This window comes from Telopea speciosissima, chromosome 6 (genome assembly GCF_018873765.1).
Source record: "Telopea speciosissima isolate NSW1024214 ecotype Mountain lineage chromosome 6, Tspe_v1, whole genome shotgun sequence".
Lineage (NCBI taxonomy): Eukaryota > Viridiplantae > Streptophyta > Magnoliopsida > Proteales > Proteaceae > Telopea > Telopea speciosissima.
In genome coordinates, this window is record NC_057921.1 from 67,029,637 (window position 1) to 67,048,610 (window position 18,974).

An 18,974-nucleotide genomic window follows, 5' to 3' on the forward strand; every position below is an offset into this window, starting at 1 on the left:
GTTAGGATTCTTCAAGTTTTGATGGAGATTAAGTGAATTTATATAGGTGTTCAAGTCGAAACTTGCGAAAGATATGGACTATTTCAGTGGAATCATGTCAAGTTGAATCGAAATATAGGACTTTTTAGAATCGATGGCCATCTCATATCGGTTTATTACGAAACCGAGATGTTTTTCCAGGATTTGGGTCCTCTGTAGAGCGACAGAGTTTGTAGCGCTCCAACACACAAGTGGAGTGTTGGGCTGCGTACCCAAGCACTGTGGGCCTTATGGATGTGCGCTACACTCCCTGCCGCGCTACAAAGGAGCCCAACGTGTTTTTCCATGCTACCAATAGGAAGATGGGGTGGAAGTGGAACCATGTTACTAGACCGGGAAAGCTTCCTTCCTAAAGTTGTCTAGGAACTTTCCTACTTCAAATTATTAAATGCATCAACTGCTTTCCTTAAATCCTACTCTTGGTAGTTAAACACATCAATTTCCCCTTGTTAGGAATAGTGCAACTTTTCCACCCTTAAATCCCACCTTACCCGTGCTGCATGTGTAGCGCCAGACACATCGAGGTGTGCAAAGACCACTTTACTCCTACTTGGGCAAGACGTTCGGACAGAGGTAAGGTAATCTTTACACACCTCACTGTGTCTAGTGCTACACGTGCAGCAGAGGCAGGGTGCTGCACCAAAGCTGAGTCCCCCATAGAATATAGATGATAAAGAGGGAGAAGAGCAGAGAAAAAGATAATGTGAAAGGGAACTACACTTCCTTTTCCCTTTATATTGTTAGGTAAGGGGAAAAAAATCTTTATTAAACGACTCTATAATCATATGTTGATTGATACGTGATCAGCATCAGTTTTATTTATTTTATTGTTTTAGACTTTAGTTGGACAGTTTAGCAATCACGTCTAAAATTTGCATAACAACCCTCAAATATAAAAAATAAAAGGTGCGCATGAAATTGAAATGCCTAACAATAAGAAGAATAAAGAAAACTTTCATTTCTTAGCCTCCAAATACAATCTAGGAAAATTATCTCCTCCAGTTCTCTGTCTGGCCTAGTTCCCCAATTCCTCTAATAGGGAGATGGTGGATCCCACCCGAGTAGAGTGTTTGGGCAGGGATAGGGTGGTCATTCCAGCCGCCTTTGTTAGAGGAACTGGGAACTGGGCCGGGATGGGAACTGGAGGTGATAAAGATCCAACCTTGAATTGAAGTGTCTAAACCATGAATGACAAATAAAGCCCATGAAAATTCTGAATTAATAAGAAAGTGTATGTATACCAGTATACATGGATAATCAAAAGAGCACATGACAGTAGATGGGAGGGCATTAAGTGTATTAGATTCTAAAATTTAACACGTGACCAATCATGTCCTCTTATACCCAATAAACCCTGACGTGTAGGTAAAATACGATCGATGTTGTTGTACATGCTGAAAGATAACGTGAGAGAAAAAACTAATGAACATGGGCTCTGATACTATGTTGAACGATCTTTGGTTAATAATTCAAAACCTTAAAGCATTAAGTAAAGAAAACTCTTCAAATATTTGAATGACCTAAACAAACGGGTGTGAGACTATAATTCCATAACTCTCAACATGTCTTATCTATTTATTGAACATTCAAAATTAAATTACACCTATTGAACTTGTGGAAGCCTAAAGAAATGGTCTTTATGCCATATTTACAGTTTTATACTCAGTGAATACTACCTAATTAATCTATCCAATAATAAGATGTGGCTTTTTTTCATGCATAGTGAAGAGAGAATCACCTCACCGTAGACTTCTGACCCTTGATTAACATGGGTAAACGTATATTCGACCTTTGTACAATAGAGGGGGGGGGGGGAAATGATGTCTCTTGTAAAAGTCCAATTGCATGATCACATCACTAGAGAGTGAGGAGATTCTCTCTTCTCCATGGGTGATGGAATAAAACATAATTAAAAGGAAAAAAAAAAGAAGAAAGAAATCTCGCTACTTCTTAAGAAGAGCGGTTCCATCAATTGAAGGCAAGATTTTAGTATAACTGTATTTGTCTCAGTCAATACTGATATCGATATTAATACTGATATAGATTAATTGTATCAAGTAGGATCTGACCATTTTACCCCTAAAAATACCGATATCACTAATTTGTTGACTATTTTACCCTCCGAAGATATTGATACCATCGATCCATATTAATATTGTATTGATATCGGTATTCACTGATACCAATACGTATCTATTGTATTGACCGATATGATGCCGGGACATAAATATACATGATTGAAGGGGGATTCATACTTCATACAAGAAAATTATCCCTATTTGTTTAATCTTTTTTTCAATCAAGTTGATAAATTAATTAATTAATAGAGCAATTAGTGCCGTGAGTGGCGGATGCTTGGCCTGCTCGTGGGCCTACTGTCTACGCGGGAAGAGATTACGAGTTGCCGGGCCGACTTGGAAAGAGTGGACCAAAAATGCCATTTGACTTTCTGTATTCTTCAGTAGCTTATTAATAGCTTTAGCCTTTTAGTCACAATAGGAAGAAGTTCAAAAGTTTTTTGCTTTTGGGAATTAGCCCCATTAATCCTTACTGGTAAGATTGTGGGCCATCACTGTTTCACAAAAGAGGAAATCAGATCAGTGAAATCGGTCGATTCCAATCCGAAACCGCCACGAATTGATCCCTACTTTGGACATTCCGATCTGAGTGATTTTAGGGTTTTTTTTTTTTTTTTTTCTCACTGGATTATCGGTTTTCAGATTTAAGGGGTCAATTCTAATATTTCTAAGACTGATTCCGGCCGATTCCTATTTGCTTCAGATTGGAAGACAGATTTGATCCCAATTCCAATTATCATAAACCTAGATCCACCCAGGTGTGGCAAGTAGGAATTCCCCTTGGAAAATTCAAGCTCGAACATTCACTAATAACACAACAAGAAATTGTTGATCTTAGCAGAAATTTTTTTAAATGGTTTCAAATAGAGCTTAAGTAGTTGTTTTATGTACCTACGGGCTATGGTGTAACCATAATTCCGGCCAAGCTTACATGGGTGGGCCAAGCTAATTTAGCTACAGTGAGCAAACCAACCCAAACTGACCTTTGGGCCTCAAAGGCATATAGTCCTGGATTGGCCCACTTAGTTGAAGCCTAGATGGAGTGGGCTAAATATCCCAAATTGCAGTTGCATGGAATGTATTCTTCTTTTTGGCTAGTTAACTGAGATTTATTATCCCCTTGGAAAACTCTCTCTCCTTAAACTTTATAAGCATTTTTAAGTTAGTTTCAAAATATTTCATCCAAAAAAATTTTAATACTTCCAAGATGGGTTTCAACTAAAGTTCTCAAAAATGGGTGAAAAATGTAGGTTGGGCAGGCCATAAGAAGGAAAGAAAGAAAGAAAGAAAGAAAGATAAAAAAGAAAAAAGAAAAAAAGAACACTAATCGATGCTGGAGTCTGGATCCTTTGCCGTACTACAGGGTGTGCGGTGCACATCCTGTGGCACACACACGTGGCCTTTGCTGTGCCATAGGATGTGCATCGCACACCCTGCAATATGGTAGAGGATTTTTATACCCGGTGTTGTGCCTGGGTTTGCACCTACTCCCAGACACAGCCCAAAGCGAAAAGACCGGCGCTGCCTCCTAGAAAGGCGGAAAGGATTATAGGCAGTGGTGGTCTTTTCGTGTTGGGCCGTGTCTGAGCGCAATTACATGTCTAGGCACAACACCGGTTAACGTTATTTTTTCTGGAAAAAAATCCCTTCACTATTGGTGAGTTGATGGAGAGCATGACCTCCATGATAATACAAACGCCACGAAAAAAAGACGATAAGGAGTTGTTCCTTTCATTTTAAGAGTATATTTAATTTCTTGGTTCACCTCATTGAGTTCAGTCTTAGGTTGTGTTTGGTATTCTTGGAGCCTCGTGCACTAGGTATGTCCTTTATATATTATGGAACTATACCGTATTTTGAAGCGAAAAAACATATTCTGAGGTGAGAAATGCATTCTAAATCCAGACTCTATTCCAAGAATGCATTCCAAAACAGTTTACTTGAAGCCTGGAGGTCCTGGAGGACAGGGCCAGTCGATCAAATGATTCAGATAAGAGATGGGCTCGTGACAAGTTTAGCCCAAGCCCGACCCACCGAAGGTGGTTGATTCTAGAACTAGATTGCTAGAACGGCTAGGAGTGGGCTCCTTGTGTTACTTGTTACGCATGTACATCACAGTCTAACAGAACAGAGCCGTTCGTTGAAACTCCAAAGGGCCACCGGGGAGACTTGTGTGGAGAATCCAGACCCAAGTGTTGCTCTGTCGAGGAGGAGAAGAGCGAGAGCGAGCGAGCGAGCGAGCGAGCGAGAGAGAGAGATGACGGTGATGGAGAAGCTGAAGATGTTCGTGGTCCAAGAGCCGGTAGTCGCAGCATCCTGCCTCATTGCCGGTGTCGGTTAGTTACCTTTCTCCCTGACCCCTAATTTCCTCCATCTCCCAGTCTCTCTTTCTCTCTCTCTGTTACTGTTTTATATTTATTTCATTTCATTCACCTAATTCAACTTTAGAGATTAAAGTAGAGATCTTGTGATTAATTTTCCCCTTTCGTCGGAGATTTGGGACTTTATGATTTACTTGCTTGTTCGTGTTTCAATTTTAAGATACCAAAATCTGATCGAAATAAACGAAAAGGAGCTCTTTAGATTCCTATATCATACGTCTCACAAATTTGGATTTGGATTTGAATTTGAATTTGATGAATCTTGTGATTTGTAAGCGCAGTCGCTACTTATTGACGTATCATCCCTAAAGCATTGAGTTGGCTATTCTGTACTTCCGATTTCCTCCTTGTATTTTTCTCCTTAAATAAGTCGTTTATCATGATTTTATCGCATTGTAATTTTGTTCCACTTTCAAGCTGGAGTTCAAGAAATGCGCCATTAAATCCTACAATGGCTTCTAAGGTATTTTAGTTGGAACAGGATTCCATACAGTAAGGCTTAGAGCTTTAATAGTATTTGAATTTCCTTTTTTGTTGTTCCATTGGTGTAGTTCAAGGAACAAATAACAGAATCATTTATATACTTGTCTTCTCCCAAAAAAAAAAAAAAAAGAGCTCTCAATCATTTAAATTTGTACTGGACTTTTCAATTCGTTAAGAATCCGGGCTATGAGTCTGCCATGTGATCATCTACATTGGAGATTATAACTTTAGGGCTTTAATTATATTGTTATTACTGGCTTGCTTAACTTAAATCAGCATGAAGAGGGCTCTGATACTAATTAGATTCTGGAAGGGCTGCCAAACACTGGAATGTTGCTGTTATGACTCAAGAAATAACTCTGTGGAGGAAGTAGTTCATTGGGCCCTTTGATTTGTGCAGGTTGAATTTGGAATTAAACAGAGAAAGAGCTTAGTCTAGATAGGTTTCTGATGTCATATGAAACCTTATAAAGGCAGGGATTTTCTTTTTATCCCAGGATATGCTAGAAGTTTTCTTGTTATGAAATTAATTGCCCAATCATGGAGGGTGTGAAAATGCAAGAGCATCAAAATTATATAGACTCTAAAGTATAGAGCAGCTTTAGATTACATCTATGTGTATACATGATGAATGTGTACATGAACTCTCCCAAGTTCCAATGATTTTAAAATAAAATATGGTGCATAATGGAAGCAACTTAATGTTTGATCCTTGATCCAATAGGATTTCAAGTTTAGAATTGTCCAACAAAGCCAAGATTTCAGGTTTCCTCAAAGCATATATGTAAGACTTGGATTAATTATCTTTGGAGCATGCACTCAATACTTTGAGCGGGGATTGTATGCATTCTCACTCTCAGAGAGTGAATTAGAGCAACATTCCTATGAGAATGATCCGGTCACAAGTTCCTGATGCCTATGCCATGCTTCCTCATACCCGCTTAAATTTTAAGTGTGCTCAGCACTAACCCATCGTAAATTACTTCCTCACACATACCTTGACAAAGTGCTGTGCTCCAAGTACCACTTGTTTGTTTCCATTTCTAATGTCATCACTGACGATGTATCTTGGAATTCCATACTAGCTAGCTTCTTTTTCTGTTTCTTAGAGTTAGTTGGGTAGGGGCGAAGTTTGTGTTGGGGACTTGGGGGAGGTGATGACAGTAGTGAGGACCATTTGTTCTTATTCCTGAAGGTTGGTGGTTTGTGCTGTGGAAACTGTTAGTCTACTTATGCACCTCTGGTTGATTTTGTGATGAGAAGTACTGTTTAGCATGGTTGTTTTCATTATATTTTTTTGGGATACATTAATCCATCTAACCTGCTTATATTGTTGCAAATTTCCAGGTCTTTTCCTTCCAGCTGTGGTCAGGCCTATCTTGGACTCATTTGAGACATCCAAGCAAGTTCCACAGCCTGCTTTAAGTGATGTGAGTTTCTAGACTTGGACAATCAGAGTTTCCGTATTGTCCATTTTGTATAAATTGTTGGTGTTCTAATTGCAGTCTGTTGCTGCCTGGAGCTTTCGTTATATTTGAAATGCTTATCTGACGACTAAGAGAGTCTGATCATTTTCCAGATTTGAATCCTATTTTCAGACTTCTTGCCTTCTGCATGAACTTCATACAACCTATTTTTTGGTGGTTTAACAAATGTTTCTAATTTCTATTTCCATAACCTACATTTACATTTACATTTTCTGAAGTGTTGTCTCACTTGGTATGTGTGGCCTTGACCTTAATCTGATTTTTTTTTCCCTTTTAAATCCTTCCTTTGCAGGTGGTTTCAGGAATGACTGGTAAAAAAGAGTAGTTTGCAGCAAGGATGTAATTCGAAACCTAACTTTTTCACTGGTCATCTGTTGAATAAGCCCTTTAGCAAACTTTTCATTCTGGAACAAACTAGATAGATTGGAATGTATTCCATTTCATTGCCCTTGTAAGAATGTGAATGGCTGCAGAATACAAACTTTATTTTTATGTTTTCCTGTTCTCAAAATATTTCTCCATGGTTTCATGTAACTAGCAATAGTTAATAATTGTGAATGAACAATTGCAGGATGAGCTTATCATACATCTATTTAATGGGTGGCTCTATATGGTTTGTGATTGTATTTGTCAGTAGCTTCCACCACTTCTTTTGTTGGCCTTTGGGAAGGCTTGGTTTTCTTGCCAGTAAAAGTCTGTTAAAGTCTTTAAAAGAATATGTTTTCTGAAAAATTTACTTTGCTCAGATGAGTAAGCCTTCGACAATGGTGGACCGGTGCTCCTTATAGAGCCTTCAGGTGAGAAAAAGGCAGGAAGGTTTTGTGCACGGTTGGCGTTTCAGTTAGTCATGTAGGGGAGAGAGGGAGGGTGTGTAATACCATCTCTTTCCTTCAGAATAAATGTATACCACTTTTTCTAGGTAGATCTTGGGTTCTAAAAATCTTAACGGATTGGTCGATTCCAGCTGATTCGGATCAAAATAGGCCAAAACCGATCCCAATTTCTCCAGGTCTGGCTCTGGCTTTGGCTGATCTTGTACAAAGAAACCCTAGATGTTTGGAATTTTCTGATTCTGAGGCCAATCCAGAATTGACCGGACCGGAACCCGATTCTAGGTAACCCAGGTTACTGGGTAGAAGACATAACTAAGCCATTTTAACATCGTTCCATTAGTTATATCTTTTTCTCCTTAGTTTTATGTATGATCATCATCACAGCTAAACACAAATTTTGCAGAAAATGAAGGGAAGGTGAGGTTGGGGGGGGGGGGGGGAGATCATAGAGAAACATGAACGGTAGAAGGAAACAAAAATTAACAATTCATTGGGATCCCATTCACCGAGGAGTGGGAGAGGACGGGAATGAATATCAGGATGGTATTTTAAAACATACCAAAATCTCAGGAAGGGTTTGTGAACTCTAAGATGGGTGAATCGTTCCTCTATGGGTGGAGAAATACTTTATCAATAACTCTATTTCATACATGATTTGAGGAAAACACCCACATACTATTTACAGTTTACAATCGTCTTGTACTCAACTTCTGGACTTCTCGTTGTGTGATTGGAAATTGGGCAATTGTTAAATGCCGGCCTTCTTCCCACTAATTCTACTTGTAATCATTAATGTCGTATAACCCTATATCTGGTTTTGGGAATTGAGAATTTGGAGATTAGCTCTTACTCTTTTTAGATTAGACTAATCTCATTAAATTCTATTAATTACTTTCTCTACCTCCCCTTAGCCTTTTGTAACTGAAAACCCTCTCCCAAAAAGGAAGAAAATGCATTAATTTCTTTAACGTAAGAGAGCGAAGGAACTATGGGCGTAAAAGGGGGATGATTCTTTGTTGATTCTGGTCCTACGGATTCGATTCCAGAATCCAAACTGTCTCAAAACTACAATCTTATCCTGTTTACTAACGAAATGGTTTGATTCCAGTTCAAAACTAGAATCTGATCCTGTTCAAGTGTTTCTTTGTAATTAAGACGTAACCCAGCTCGAGGTCCTCAACGATTTTAGGGTCTAAAAATTAAGTGTTTCTTTGACACATAACCCTTAGGTTTTCTTTCTAATTCTAATATAATCATGGGAAATGTACACATACCCTCCTGAGGTTTGACGAAAGAATATTTTTATCCCTCAGGTTTGGAAAATTCTACGTAACCCCTTAAGGTTTGCAAACAGTAACAAATAAGCCCATTCCGTCAATTCATGATTAACGATGTTAAAAACATGGGATGAAATGATAAAATTACCCTTGCCAAAAAAGAAAAAAACCCTCTACGCATCTTCCCAAAAAAACCTGCAACTCGTTCACCGGCATCGATGCCATCCCCCTCTTGTCGGATTAGTTCGGTTGTCTTTTGTCTTTGAATATCAAATGCCGTTTGACGCTCCGACGAACACCTTGGCTCGAACCAACCTCCTCACCTCCTTGATTCAACCCAATCTCCTAACTACCTCGGCTTGCCCTGACCTTGTCACCATTACTCCACCGCCACAATGGTTCCCTACCCCTTCTGAGATGCGGCTTCACCGGAGACAGCAGACCTCAGATTTTGAAAACACTCTGGCGCCCGTCTCTCCTTTCTCTACCTTTTTCTCCATTAAACATGTTAGAAATCCCCGCAATTTCTTGTTTTGTCGGATTCTCTTAGCTTCTAGTTTTTGTTTATTTTAGTTCAATTTTTGTTTTGATTCTTGAGAAACCTTGCGGATGCAAATGTTCAAATCGTCGATGGTATCACACCACATGACGTGCTTCGAACTCTCACTTCAGAATTCCTTTTCAAAGGGGCAATTCCAGGGCTTTCTCATATTGAACCCAGCAAGCTACGGCTTTGCTTAGAATTGATTCAATTTTGGAATTGGTGATTATGAGTCTCGTATTTGGGATTTCAGAAACGGAAGGAGAAGAGGGTTGGGTGGCTTATGGATTCAGTTGCCGGCGATTTGACTGGAACGGAAGGCAGAGGTGGGTTGGCAGCCATGATTGGAGGTTGAGAGGGTATGAAATTGTTGCTGAAAGGTAGAGCTGAAGAGGAGGCAGATGGGAAAAAGGTAGATTTGCTGAAGATCTCTCTCCCTTCTTCAGCATCTTTCTCTGCTTATAGTTTCTCTGTTATTTAATGTTTAAACCCCTCTCTCTCTCCCCGCTCGTCCTTGCTTCTCATCCGAAAAGGGGAAAAACCAAGTTTTCTTCAAAACCCCTTTACGAAAGAAGATTGACTGATCGAAAGCTCTCTCTTTTATCTGTACTTGAAATTTTTTATCTAAACAAAAGAAGATTGGTAGTTCAATTTTCGGGTTCCCTATTACAACTATACTTAAAATTATGGACTGTCACTGGAAGACTGCTGCAGAGGGAGGTGCCGTGAGGAGTTGCGTTGCCGCCAGAGGTTTCTTTCCTTTTTTAAAAAAAAAAAAAGAATCCACCGAAAATCATTGCTTTTAAATTTGAAATCGGAATCTGAATCCAAGATTTTGTTTTTGTTGTTTTCTACGTGAAGTTGCCAGCGACACCTACAGAGAGGAGGAGGGCAAGGACAAGGAGGAGGAAGAGGGTGGGTGTTGTATAGAAGTGGCCATGAGTACGAAGAAGAGTCACTGGAAGACTGCTGCAAAGAGCTGAGGCGGGTGGACGACAGGGTGCAGGTGTCTGGCCATAGAGAGGTCACTGGACGAGGCGCAGAGGGAAGGGGAAGAGGACGAGGACGAGAAGGGAAACTGTATTTCTTGGTTTTGAGTTGGGATCTTTGGAGTTCCAAACCTGCAACTCATCTAAGATGGGTTACAGGTTTGTTTTTTTTTTTGGCAAGGGTAATTTTGTCATTTCATCTCATGTTTTTAACACCGTTAGTCATGAATTGACGGAATGGACTTATTTGTTACTGTTTGCAAACCTCACGGGGGTACGTAGAATTTTTCAAACCTAGGGGGTAAAAATATCCTTTCGTCAAACCTCAGGGGGGTATGTGTAAAATTCCCTATAATCATTTATATAAGTTATTGCTAAATTAAGTATTAGCTAACCTAAATAAGTAAAGGGAGAGTGTTCCCCATTACACCAGTATGGAGAGGAATCTGCAAACCACACCAATGGTAATGCAGAGAATGGTATCATCCAATGAGGTACCCACATAGTTTACAATAGGAGAGATTGTCAATGTGGGTTACACATCTCATTGTAGGAGAAGACGCATGCTGGAATTTGCACTCTAGCATCGTGCACTCGTTTTCCCATAATAAGTAAATATGCATCTTATAGGTCCTAGGTTCTAGTTCCTTATTGGTCTTAGAACCGTCATGTCGTGTCCCATTTAATAATCTCGGTTCTCGATTCCTGGTCCAAATTGACACCCTTAGGCCTTAAAAGTAAGAATTGAAAACCAAAATTACGAAACTGGGTTTATTGCGACCCAATTGCATTGTCCAAATATTCATCTCATTAAAGACCCTAAAAATTTAAGAACAAAGAAGATACTAAAAACTAACTATATTCATTGAATTTTTTTTTTTCCACTTCTAGTTTTTGAGAATTTTGGGCAAGGATAGATTCATAGATAGGCTGGATATGGCATAGCTCTCTCTCAAAAAGCCAAGTATATTGTGTATAAGCGCATGTGAGAAAGCATTTAACACAAGGAAGAAGATGCATTGCATTGCACCCTTCTTTGGTTTTATCAGTAAATCATTCACTCATTTATAACTGAATCATCAAATTCCACACACAAATTGTAACTCCTTTCGCACGAACTCCAATCCTCCTCTCATTCGCTCTCCATCCAAATTTAAACCCTCTTCTCCTCACTCTCTCTTCAGATTTCAGAATAGCCCAACAAATGGATGCTAACATAGTAACAGATTTCAAGTCGGAGGAGCAGCTCTTCTTCGAATGGCTCTGGAATCCTGAACCTCTGGAGCTTCAGAGGTGAACACGAAAATTTTATTTTACTTCTCCTTGATGTCTATCTGTATTGATCTTATTTACTTACAAGAGTAGTAATCATCTTTCTCAACTTGTAAATGCAGTGCAAAAGAAATTACCCATAACCTCGATTCTCTTGCTCATCAGAACAGTCTCTTTGATGCGCATTACGAACCCTTTGTTGGTTCATCAATGGCAATAGATTTGATTTCATCCCAGCTCCCGCCGCTCCCAAATTTGAATTTGGAATTTCAATCTTTTGATGTTTTCAACTGGTTGGATCGCTATCTTTCTCCCAATTGCATCACCAATGTGCCATTACCACCACCACCAACAACACAAGAACCAAAACCACCTCTACTTCAGCAGGTAGTCAGTGACTGCAATGGAAACCAATCCATTGGGGACAGCTGGAGTGAGAAATTGAGCAAAACCGACGGGGGAAGCAGGGGTTCTTCTAGTTTGAATTTGGAATTTCAATCTTCTGATGATTTCAACTTGTTCGATCACTATTTTTGCCCCAAAAGCATTATCAATGTGCCGCCGCCACCACCACCAACACCACAAGAAGCAAAACCACCTTTACTTCAGCAGGTAGTCAGTGACTGCAATGGAAACCAAACCATTGGAGATAGCTGGAGTGAGAGATTGAGCAAAACCGACGGGGAAAGCGTGGGTTCTTCTAGCTCGAGGACTGCTGATGAAGATGGGAAGAGGAAGTGTAGCAGAAGGGCCAAAACCATTGAGATAGAATTGGATGAAATTAAGAAGCATTTCAATCTTCCCATAACTAAGGCAGCAAAAGAGATGAAGGTTGGTTTGACAGTGTTGAAGAAAAGATGCAGGGAGCTTGATATCAAAAGATGGCCCCATAGGAAGATCAAGAGCTTGGCATCGCTCATTGAAAACGTCAAGGTATATAATGAACTTAACTAGTCTGGTAAAATTGTTTTGACCCATATTGTAAAATTGTTGAGGAATGAAAAAATTATTGAAATTAATTTGCAGGAGTTGGGTTTGACGAGGGACTTAGAGATATTGGAAGAACACAAAAGACTAATGGAGAAACTACCAGAAGTGGAATTAACAGAGAATACAAAGAAGCTAAGGCAGGCTTGCTTCAAAGCCATGTACAAGAAGCGAAGGTCCTCCTCCTTGGCTGCTGACTCCTGTTCTTGCTTGACATATCACATTAATTGACATAGAAATCTCTCTCTCTCTCTCTCTCATCTGTATGTCAAGCTTAACAAAATGGATACCTACCCATCTTTTAGTTTTTGTGTTTGTGTCTTATCAAGACATGGCTCTATCAAATCAATATCAAAACTGTATATTCTTTTCATGGACAATACACTACATGAGAGAAAAAAGATTAAAGATTAAGAACCAATCACCAGTCAACTCTTTTAGCTATAAATTACTAATAAAAATCCCACATGGAAAACGATGATGATGGGTTGGCGACCATTATCAGATGATTATTGGGGACTGTATTAGCTTTGGTTCTATGGGAATTCTCATATTTACATAAAGAAGACTGAAAATTCAACAAGGAAGTGAGTGGGGTTGAGGAAGAAGATGATTGTAGCCTTTAGGTGCTTATCACTGCAGCTTCTCTCTCGGTTGATCAATCTACAAGTCCATCTTTCTTCGTCATCTTATTCCTCCATGGGACCACCTGCTTAAACCCTTCATAAATGCTTGCCTGCAAAAAAGTTTTAACAGATAATATTTCTTCCCATTCATGCACTGTTCTGAAAAGATAGAAAAGAAAAGGAAGAAGTTAAATTGGTACCCCCAAACAATTTTTTTTTTTGGGTCCTTGGTTTTTGATCTTTATCTTGAATTTGAATGAAAAGTTAAGTCAAGCGGTCAAGCCAGATACGTGAGCGATGGAAATTCAACAATTTCAACTGTATGGGCAATCCTATCTCTTTAGTTTAATACTAGTAAATAATATGATAAAGCCCAGTTAAGTTGTCATCGGATTCTTTCTCTTGTGTTTACCACCACAAAAAGAAATTTGTTTGTTAATCACGTTTACCATGTTAATAAACAAGAAGGAAGGAAAAGAAAAAACCAGGAGAAAAATCTGAATGACAAGTAATATTCAGGTATTCTCCTGCAACCAACATATCTGCAGATGATCTTCAGAGAAATTCACACGGAGATATAGAGTCAACAAGGTTATAGGAAAGGACCCATCAAGTAATCACAAAAATTAAGTAAAGGGGATGAGATGGAATGACTTTGGGGGAATTGCTACAAAGACACAGCTTTTGCAGTTTCAAGAGCTGCAATTTTAAGTCTAAGACTCTCAGTTCAAGGTGGGCTTCCAGTTGCGTTCATGGCTGAAAAATTCAATAAAAAGAGGAAAAGGAATGAAATTGGTAAGAGGGGAAACTGACCCATACGTGAGATGATTTGGTCCGTGAGAGGCTAAAGAAGCTCCCAGTGCTCCTGATCCTGGAAATCTTCACCTTTGAAATTGAATTTCCTTCACCACCCACATCCTGATTCGGCTTGGAATTGAAGGAGGAAGAGGAAGAGGAGAAGAAGGCCTTCCTCAGGGAAAAACCAAAGTACCCTCTGCCGCTGCAGCTTCTGACATCTCTTCTCTTACTATGAAACAAAGAACCAAGCTGGGGAATCCCATCAACACCATCACTATCTTCAGGGCTTCCAGTTCCTCGGCGAAAAGACCCTTGTAATGGAGGAGGGTCTCTGTCAACGGAGGGAGAAGTGAAGGATGAGGAGCGACGAACGTAAGGCCCGTCAAGAACGGTGGTAGGGGAAGGCGTGTTGTTGGAAGCCTCTGTCAACTGAAGGCGTGGGGGAAGCTCCAAGCATCTGGCGATGGCAGAAGAGGAGGAAGAGGAGGAAGAGGAGTTGGAAGTAAGAAGGGGCTTGCCAGGTGCTTCTTCCCAAAGGAAAGGAACGGAAGCAGGGGGTCGGAATGGTGGAGTCAACATGCCTGAAGGATCTGAGGACTGCTGTGGGACTGGAAGTGAGAAGAGGGAGAGCTTCTGTGGTGCTGTGGACCTCCTTATTCTCCTTTTTCTTGCTTCTTCCCTCACTTCTACTTCTACTTCTGCTTCGGATCCCATGTCTACCTTACTACTACTGCTCTGTTGTCCTCTGCAGAAGAGATGAGGAATACAGAGAGAGAGAAAGGGGAAGGTGGAGAGGGTGAGGGCGTCTTTTATTGTGATGAAATTGGAAAGACACAGAAGTGTGAATGAGTGTGGGAGGAGCTGGTGAGGGAGAGAGAGCGTGAGAGGACAGTTTGTTTGTCCTTCAACAGTTACAGCTTGAAAGCTCCTTATTATGTATAGTTCACGAGAAAAGCCGGTCTTTAATTTCTTTTTCTGTTTTTGGACATTAAACATGTGAGTAGTGAAGAGCCACGGTTTAAAAATTCGGAACTGAATCGGTTGGATATGCCGATTCGGGTAGGATCGGATCGGATTAGAATTTGCCGTAATTGATTCCAATTTTGACAGTTTCGGAATGGTTGATTTTAGGCTTCCCGTCCGTGTTCTCCTTATTTTCTTTCTCTTTTGCATGGTTTTAAGAATCGAAATTGGATCAGCTGTATGGGTCAATTCGTATTGGTATTGACCATGATATTAATATTTGATTGATACAATACAGACATGGTATTTTTTTTATTTATGAAAATATTGTTTTATTATGAAATTGATATTGATACAGTCGATATGTATCGATATTGATTTTGATACCATGAACTAAATCAATGAGTTGAAGGCTCGAAATGGCGAAAAGTGTTCTAATACATCCTACTGCAATAGAGAATAAAACAAAAGGTAAGTACGTAATCAGATTCGAAGGATTTTTTGAATAAATATTAAGGGAAAATAAATGCTACTAAGTTATGTAGCGTACTCTAGCACTTCTTGTGTTTATTTCTCTCATCTCTCTTATGAAATGATATATTTGCCCCTTATTATGAGAAGAGAAAAATAGATACATGGAAGTGCTACACTATAAAATCGTCAAATAGACATAAATCTCCATTCAAAATGACTATAACACCCCACCCCTATGTGACAAATCAATGCACGGAATCTCCCATGCTCAAATCCCTTCCACTTATATTTAATATCATTTTAGTCCTATGTAGTAAAAAGAAGACTACCAAATATATATATATGATAACAATCCCAAAGTGAGTAAGGTAAAACCCATATAATATTAGGGTGAAAGAGGGAGCGCAAACACTAAAATATATGTCATCTCATATAATCTCTCTTTCTCTTTCATCATTAATATTGATAATCCTTTGTTGTATACTCCAAAATCCAACGAAACGAATGTTTCGCCCTCTTAACATATATGTTTTTTTTTTTTTTTTGTAACTCCCTCTAGCATATTCGATGTCAATATGTAAAACTAGCGTAAAATCCCTCTCCCCATAATATAACGATGGAGAAAATTTTCTCATGAAGAAACTGTGACCCTACGAATATACGGGGTCAATAAAAACACACACAAAAGCATCAAATGGGCGATCATTTCAGGTTTTTATGGGGCAGGGGTGGGATGAGACGGGGCAGTCATTTCGTAACCCTCTGCATCTGCTGGGGGTGAGGCTCTACACTCCCTTACAGATAAACATTTCTCCGTGTACCCAAAATATATTGTCTTCCTTCTTTTGTCGTATTTATCAAGTCAAGGTCAAAAGTAGAACCAGAAATGAAGCTGCACATATGACAGCAAATCATATGTGGAAAACAGTGGATCATCATGCTACACCTTTGATTTCTTTCCATTCTTAATTTTATTGCAAAAGACACATTTTCTTTCTGATAATACATTCAGCTCCCTTCCCAGAATAAACTTGGTTTTACTTTTTTTGGCCTTTTAGGTATATAATAAACTTAATTTTACATTTTCAACCACTTTTACTTTAAACAGAACTTATTAGTTGTGACTTGTGACTGCACAATTTGCTCTCTCTGTCTCTGTAGCTCTCAGTCAGATTCTAACTGCTTTCTGCAACTTATTTTTCCGGGAAGTGATTTACACGTGGCCTACGGAAGTCTGGATCATCAACCCATAAAAATACATAAATAACGTATGATTAAGTGATGACATTTGGCTTTTTTTTCTTTCTTTCATTCATAATGGTCGAAAGTGGGACAGATGTCCTCACTTATATATACGTGAAGCATACATGGATGTGTAGGTGATCTGGTATCCCATGTGTCTAGGTAGGTATCTGTCATGCTAAACCAACAGCACACGACGGTAGAGGGTGCTTCAAGTTGGTCAGAAAAGCTTTACCAGGAAAAAAAAAAAAAAAAAAAAAATTGGTCAGAAAAGAGTCTCAGTGAAAAAAAAGAGTTTAAGTGGGATGATTCTCCCTCATAGATGCATCTTTTGGGGTGTTTGAGTCATATCGTGACACATGGTATTATTGTCAAGCTCGAAGACACTAGGGATGTGGGTTTGAGAGCACTATAGTGTGAGACCCACGTGAGGGTGTTTGAAACATACTAGTGTGGGTCCTTCTGGTTAAAGCATCAAGATTGAGCGGTGGTGCATTGTACTGTATTTTCTCTTGATAAAAAATTATCTTCTCCAATTCCTTAAAATGTGGCACTGCGACAATACTAGATAGAGATGTCGACACCTGACTGCTGCCGTATCCAACCGTCCATATCAATGAAACCCGGAATGTTGAATGGGGCAGCTGACCTCTCAACCCAACTCCCCTCCCCAAATTTTAACATTGTCCGCTTTGAGGAAAGTTCTTGGACTTGATTTCTTAACGAGTGGGGGAAATTGTCACGACCTCAAAACTCTCCTCCCCAAATCTAACATTGCCCAACTTGGGAAAAGTTCTTAGGCTTAACCTAACAATTCTCCTCTCCAAATCTAACATTACCCCACGTTGGGGGAAGTTACTGGTTAGTCAAAATTCCAAGATGATACCTATGGAATATGATCAGTCCCTGTGTCATTGTCATCTTTATCATCTGCCAACACCAAACACTGCAACAACTGCAAGAAGTTGTTTCTCTTTCCCTTTCGCATCTTGGACACCAACTATCACTGGCCTTAGTATCAACAATGATAAGGGCAAAAGGGCCCAGTTCAGCTCCAGATAAGGTAGTTTGGGGAGGGAGGGGGGTGTTGTTAGGGATTCAACTCGTAGTTTTCAAATCAAAACGGTTGTTAGGTTTGACCACAGACCGGTTAGAGAAGGAAAGAGTTTACCTCCACCCATAAAAGAACGGTTCACCCACCATCTTAGGGTTCACAAATCTCATTGGGATTTATATATGTTCCAAAAATACCTTTCCGATGCCCTCTCCTGCCCCGCGGTACCGTTGGTGGAGAAAAACTCGGTCCATTAGCGTAAGAAAGAGAAGAAGAAAAAAAAAAGGTTTGGGAAAAAGTTCTAGGAGCCGTCGGAGGGCAAGGTACACTAGCATTTTTTTGCCTTTCTCGCTCCTCTTCACATGAAACGACTCTATTGCCTTCCTATGTACGATACCATTTTATCATACCTCATTGGTGTACTTCCTTATCTCGTGTTCTCAAAAAACCCTACCCCAAAAGGTTAGAGAAAAGGTTCTTCATTGGTGTGATCCCTATGCAACCATTTTGTGAAATCTCATTGATGTGATCCCCTATGCAATGTTGATTGGTCTTACAATGAAGCAAGAGTCAATGTTTGAATCTTTACTAATGTACCTTGAAATATTGATTTCTGCCTAAAGAATTCTACAAATCAACTTGGGTGGTTCTTAAAACCAGCTGATCTTCAGAAAACCGTCCAATTTGATTCCAATTTATGTACAACTTGGTCCTTTTTTTGGACCAACCAGAAAAGAAGGCTGTTCTGGTTTTGTCCAGTTAGGATGCTGGTTCATTATGGTTCAATGCATAATAGCTCTAGCTTATAGAATGGTTAAGATATGGTATACACCTTGTTCCAATCTATTCTTATTTCCTTTTTGGGATCATGGAGTCTCTTTCACATAAAGCAAACAGTATCAAGTTTCTCTTCACCAACAACGCAAAGAACTTTCCTTCACCGTGGGGCTTGAGAGTGGTCAGATGAGATTCCAGGGCCATTTTCAACCCTGTAATGTAAGGGAGGAGTAATTAAGACCGTAGGATGGTGGGTGAACCCTCATCCACTGGTGGAGGAAAACTTTCCCCAAACATTGATAAATACACTGACTACAAATGGCTTCTATTCAGCATAAGCCCATGACTACTATAGTCAAAAAGTTGATGGGGGGGGAAAGTATAAAGTTTTCCTCACTTGACATTTACTGATGGACTGAGTTTTCTTGTACCTATGGTGAAGAGAGAATCTCTTAATCCACAGGTTTTAGCGGTTGAATGAGACTCCTTGAATAGTGCCAAAGCTATTTTGGACTTTGTACAAAAGGAAACAAAGGGAATAATGACACCCTAGCAAGGTTTAAAAGAACGGAATCAGGATCTAGATCAATCGCAGACTAAATATGCCCTGACCCTAGAAATTCAATCCTGATTCTTAAAACAGCACATCCCAATGGCTAGGATCTCTTCACCC

The 18,974-nt window shown here is 39.6% G+C and overlaps 3 protein-coding genes across 3 annotated transcripts; 2 read left to right on the forward strand and 1 right to left on the reverse strand.

Annotated features, from left to right (window-relative positions):
- Positions 1 to 728: 728 nt before the first annotated feature.
- On the forward strand, positions 729 to 7,091 carry LOC122664353. Its single transcript, XM_043860129.1, has 4 exons — positions 729 to 742; positions 4,367 to 4,453; positions 6,329 to 6,411; positions 6,761 to 7,091. The coding sequence occupies exons 2-4, from the start codon at positions 4,375 to 4,377 to the stop codon at positions 6,791 to 6,793; spliced, it is 195 nt and encodes a 64-aa protein (XP_043716064.1). The 5' UTR covers positions 729 to 742; positions 4,367 to 4,374; the 3' UTR covers positions 6,794 to 7,091.
- A 4,221-nt stretch (positions 7,092 to 11,312) lies between these two features.
- LOC122666083 lies at positions 11,313 to 12,624 on the forward strand. Its single transcript, XM_043862191.1, has 3 exons — positions 11,313 to 11,401; positions 11,503 to 12,313; positions 12,407 to 12,624. Exons 1-3 carry the CDS (start codon positions 11,313 to 11,315, stop codon positions 12,596 to 12,598), a joined length of 1,092 nt encoding a protein of 363 aa, XP_043718126.1. The 3' UTR covers positions 12,599 to 12,624.
- Positions 12,625 to 12,782: 158 nt separating this feature from the next.
- On the reverse strand, positions 12,783 to 14,515 carry LOC122664351 (uncharacterized protein At4g00950-like). Its single transcript, XM_043860128.1, has 2 exons — positions 13,807 to 14,515; positions 12,783 to 13,103 (listed from the first exon to the last, which is right to left on the reverse strand). The coding sequence occupies exons 1-2, from the start codon at positions 14,503 to 14,505 to the stop codon at positions 13,026 to 13,028; spliced, it is 777 nt and encodes a 258-aa protein (XP_043716063.1). The 5' UTR covers positions 14,506 to 14,515; the 3' UTR covers positions 12,783 to 13,025.
- Between the last annotated feature and the right edge of the window lie 4,459 nt (positions 14,516 to 18,974).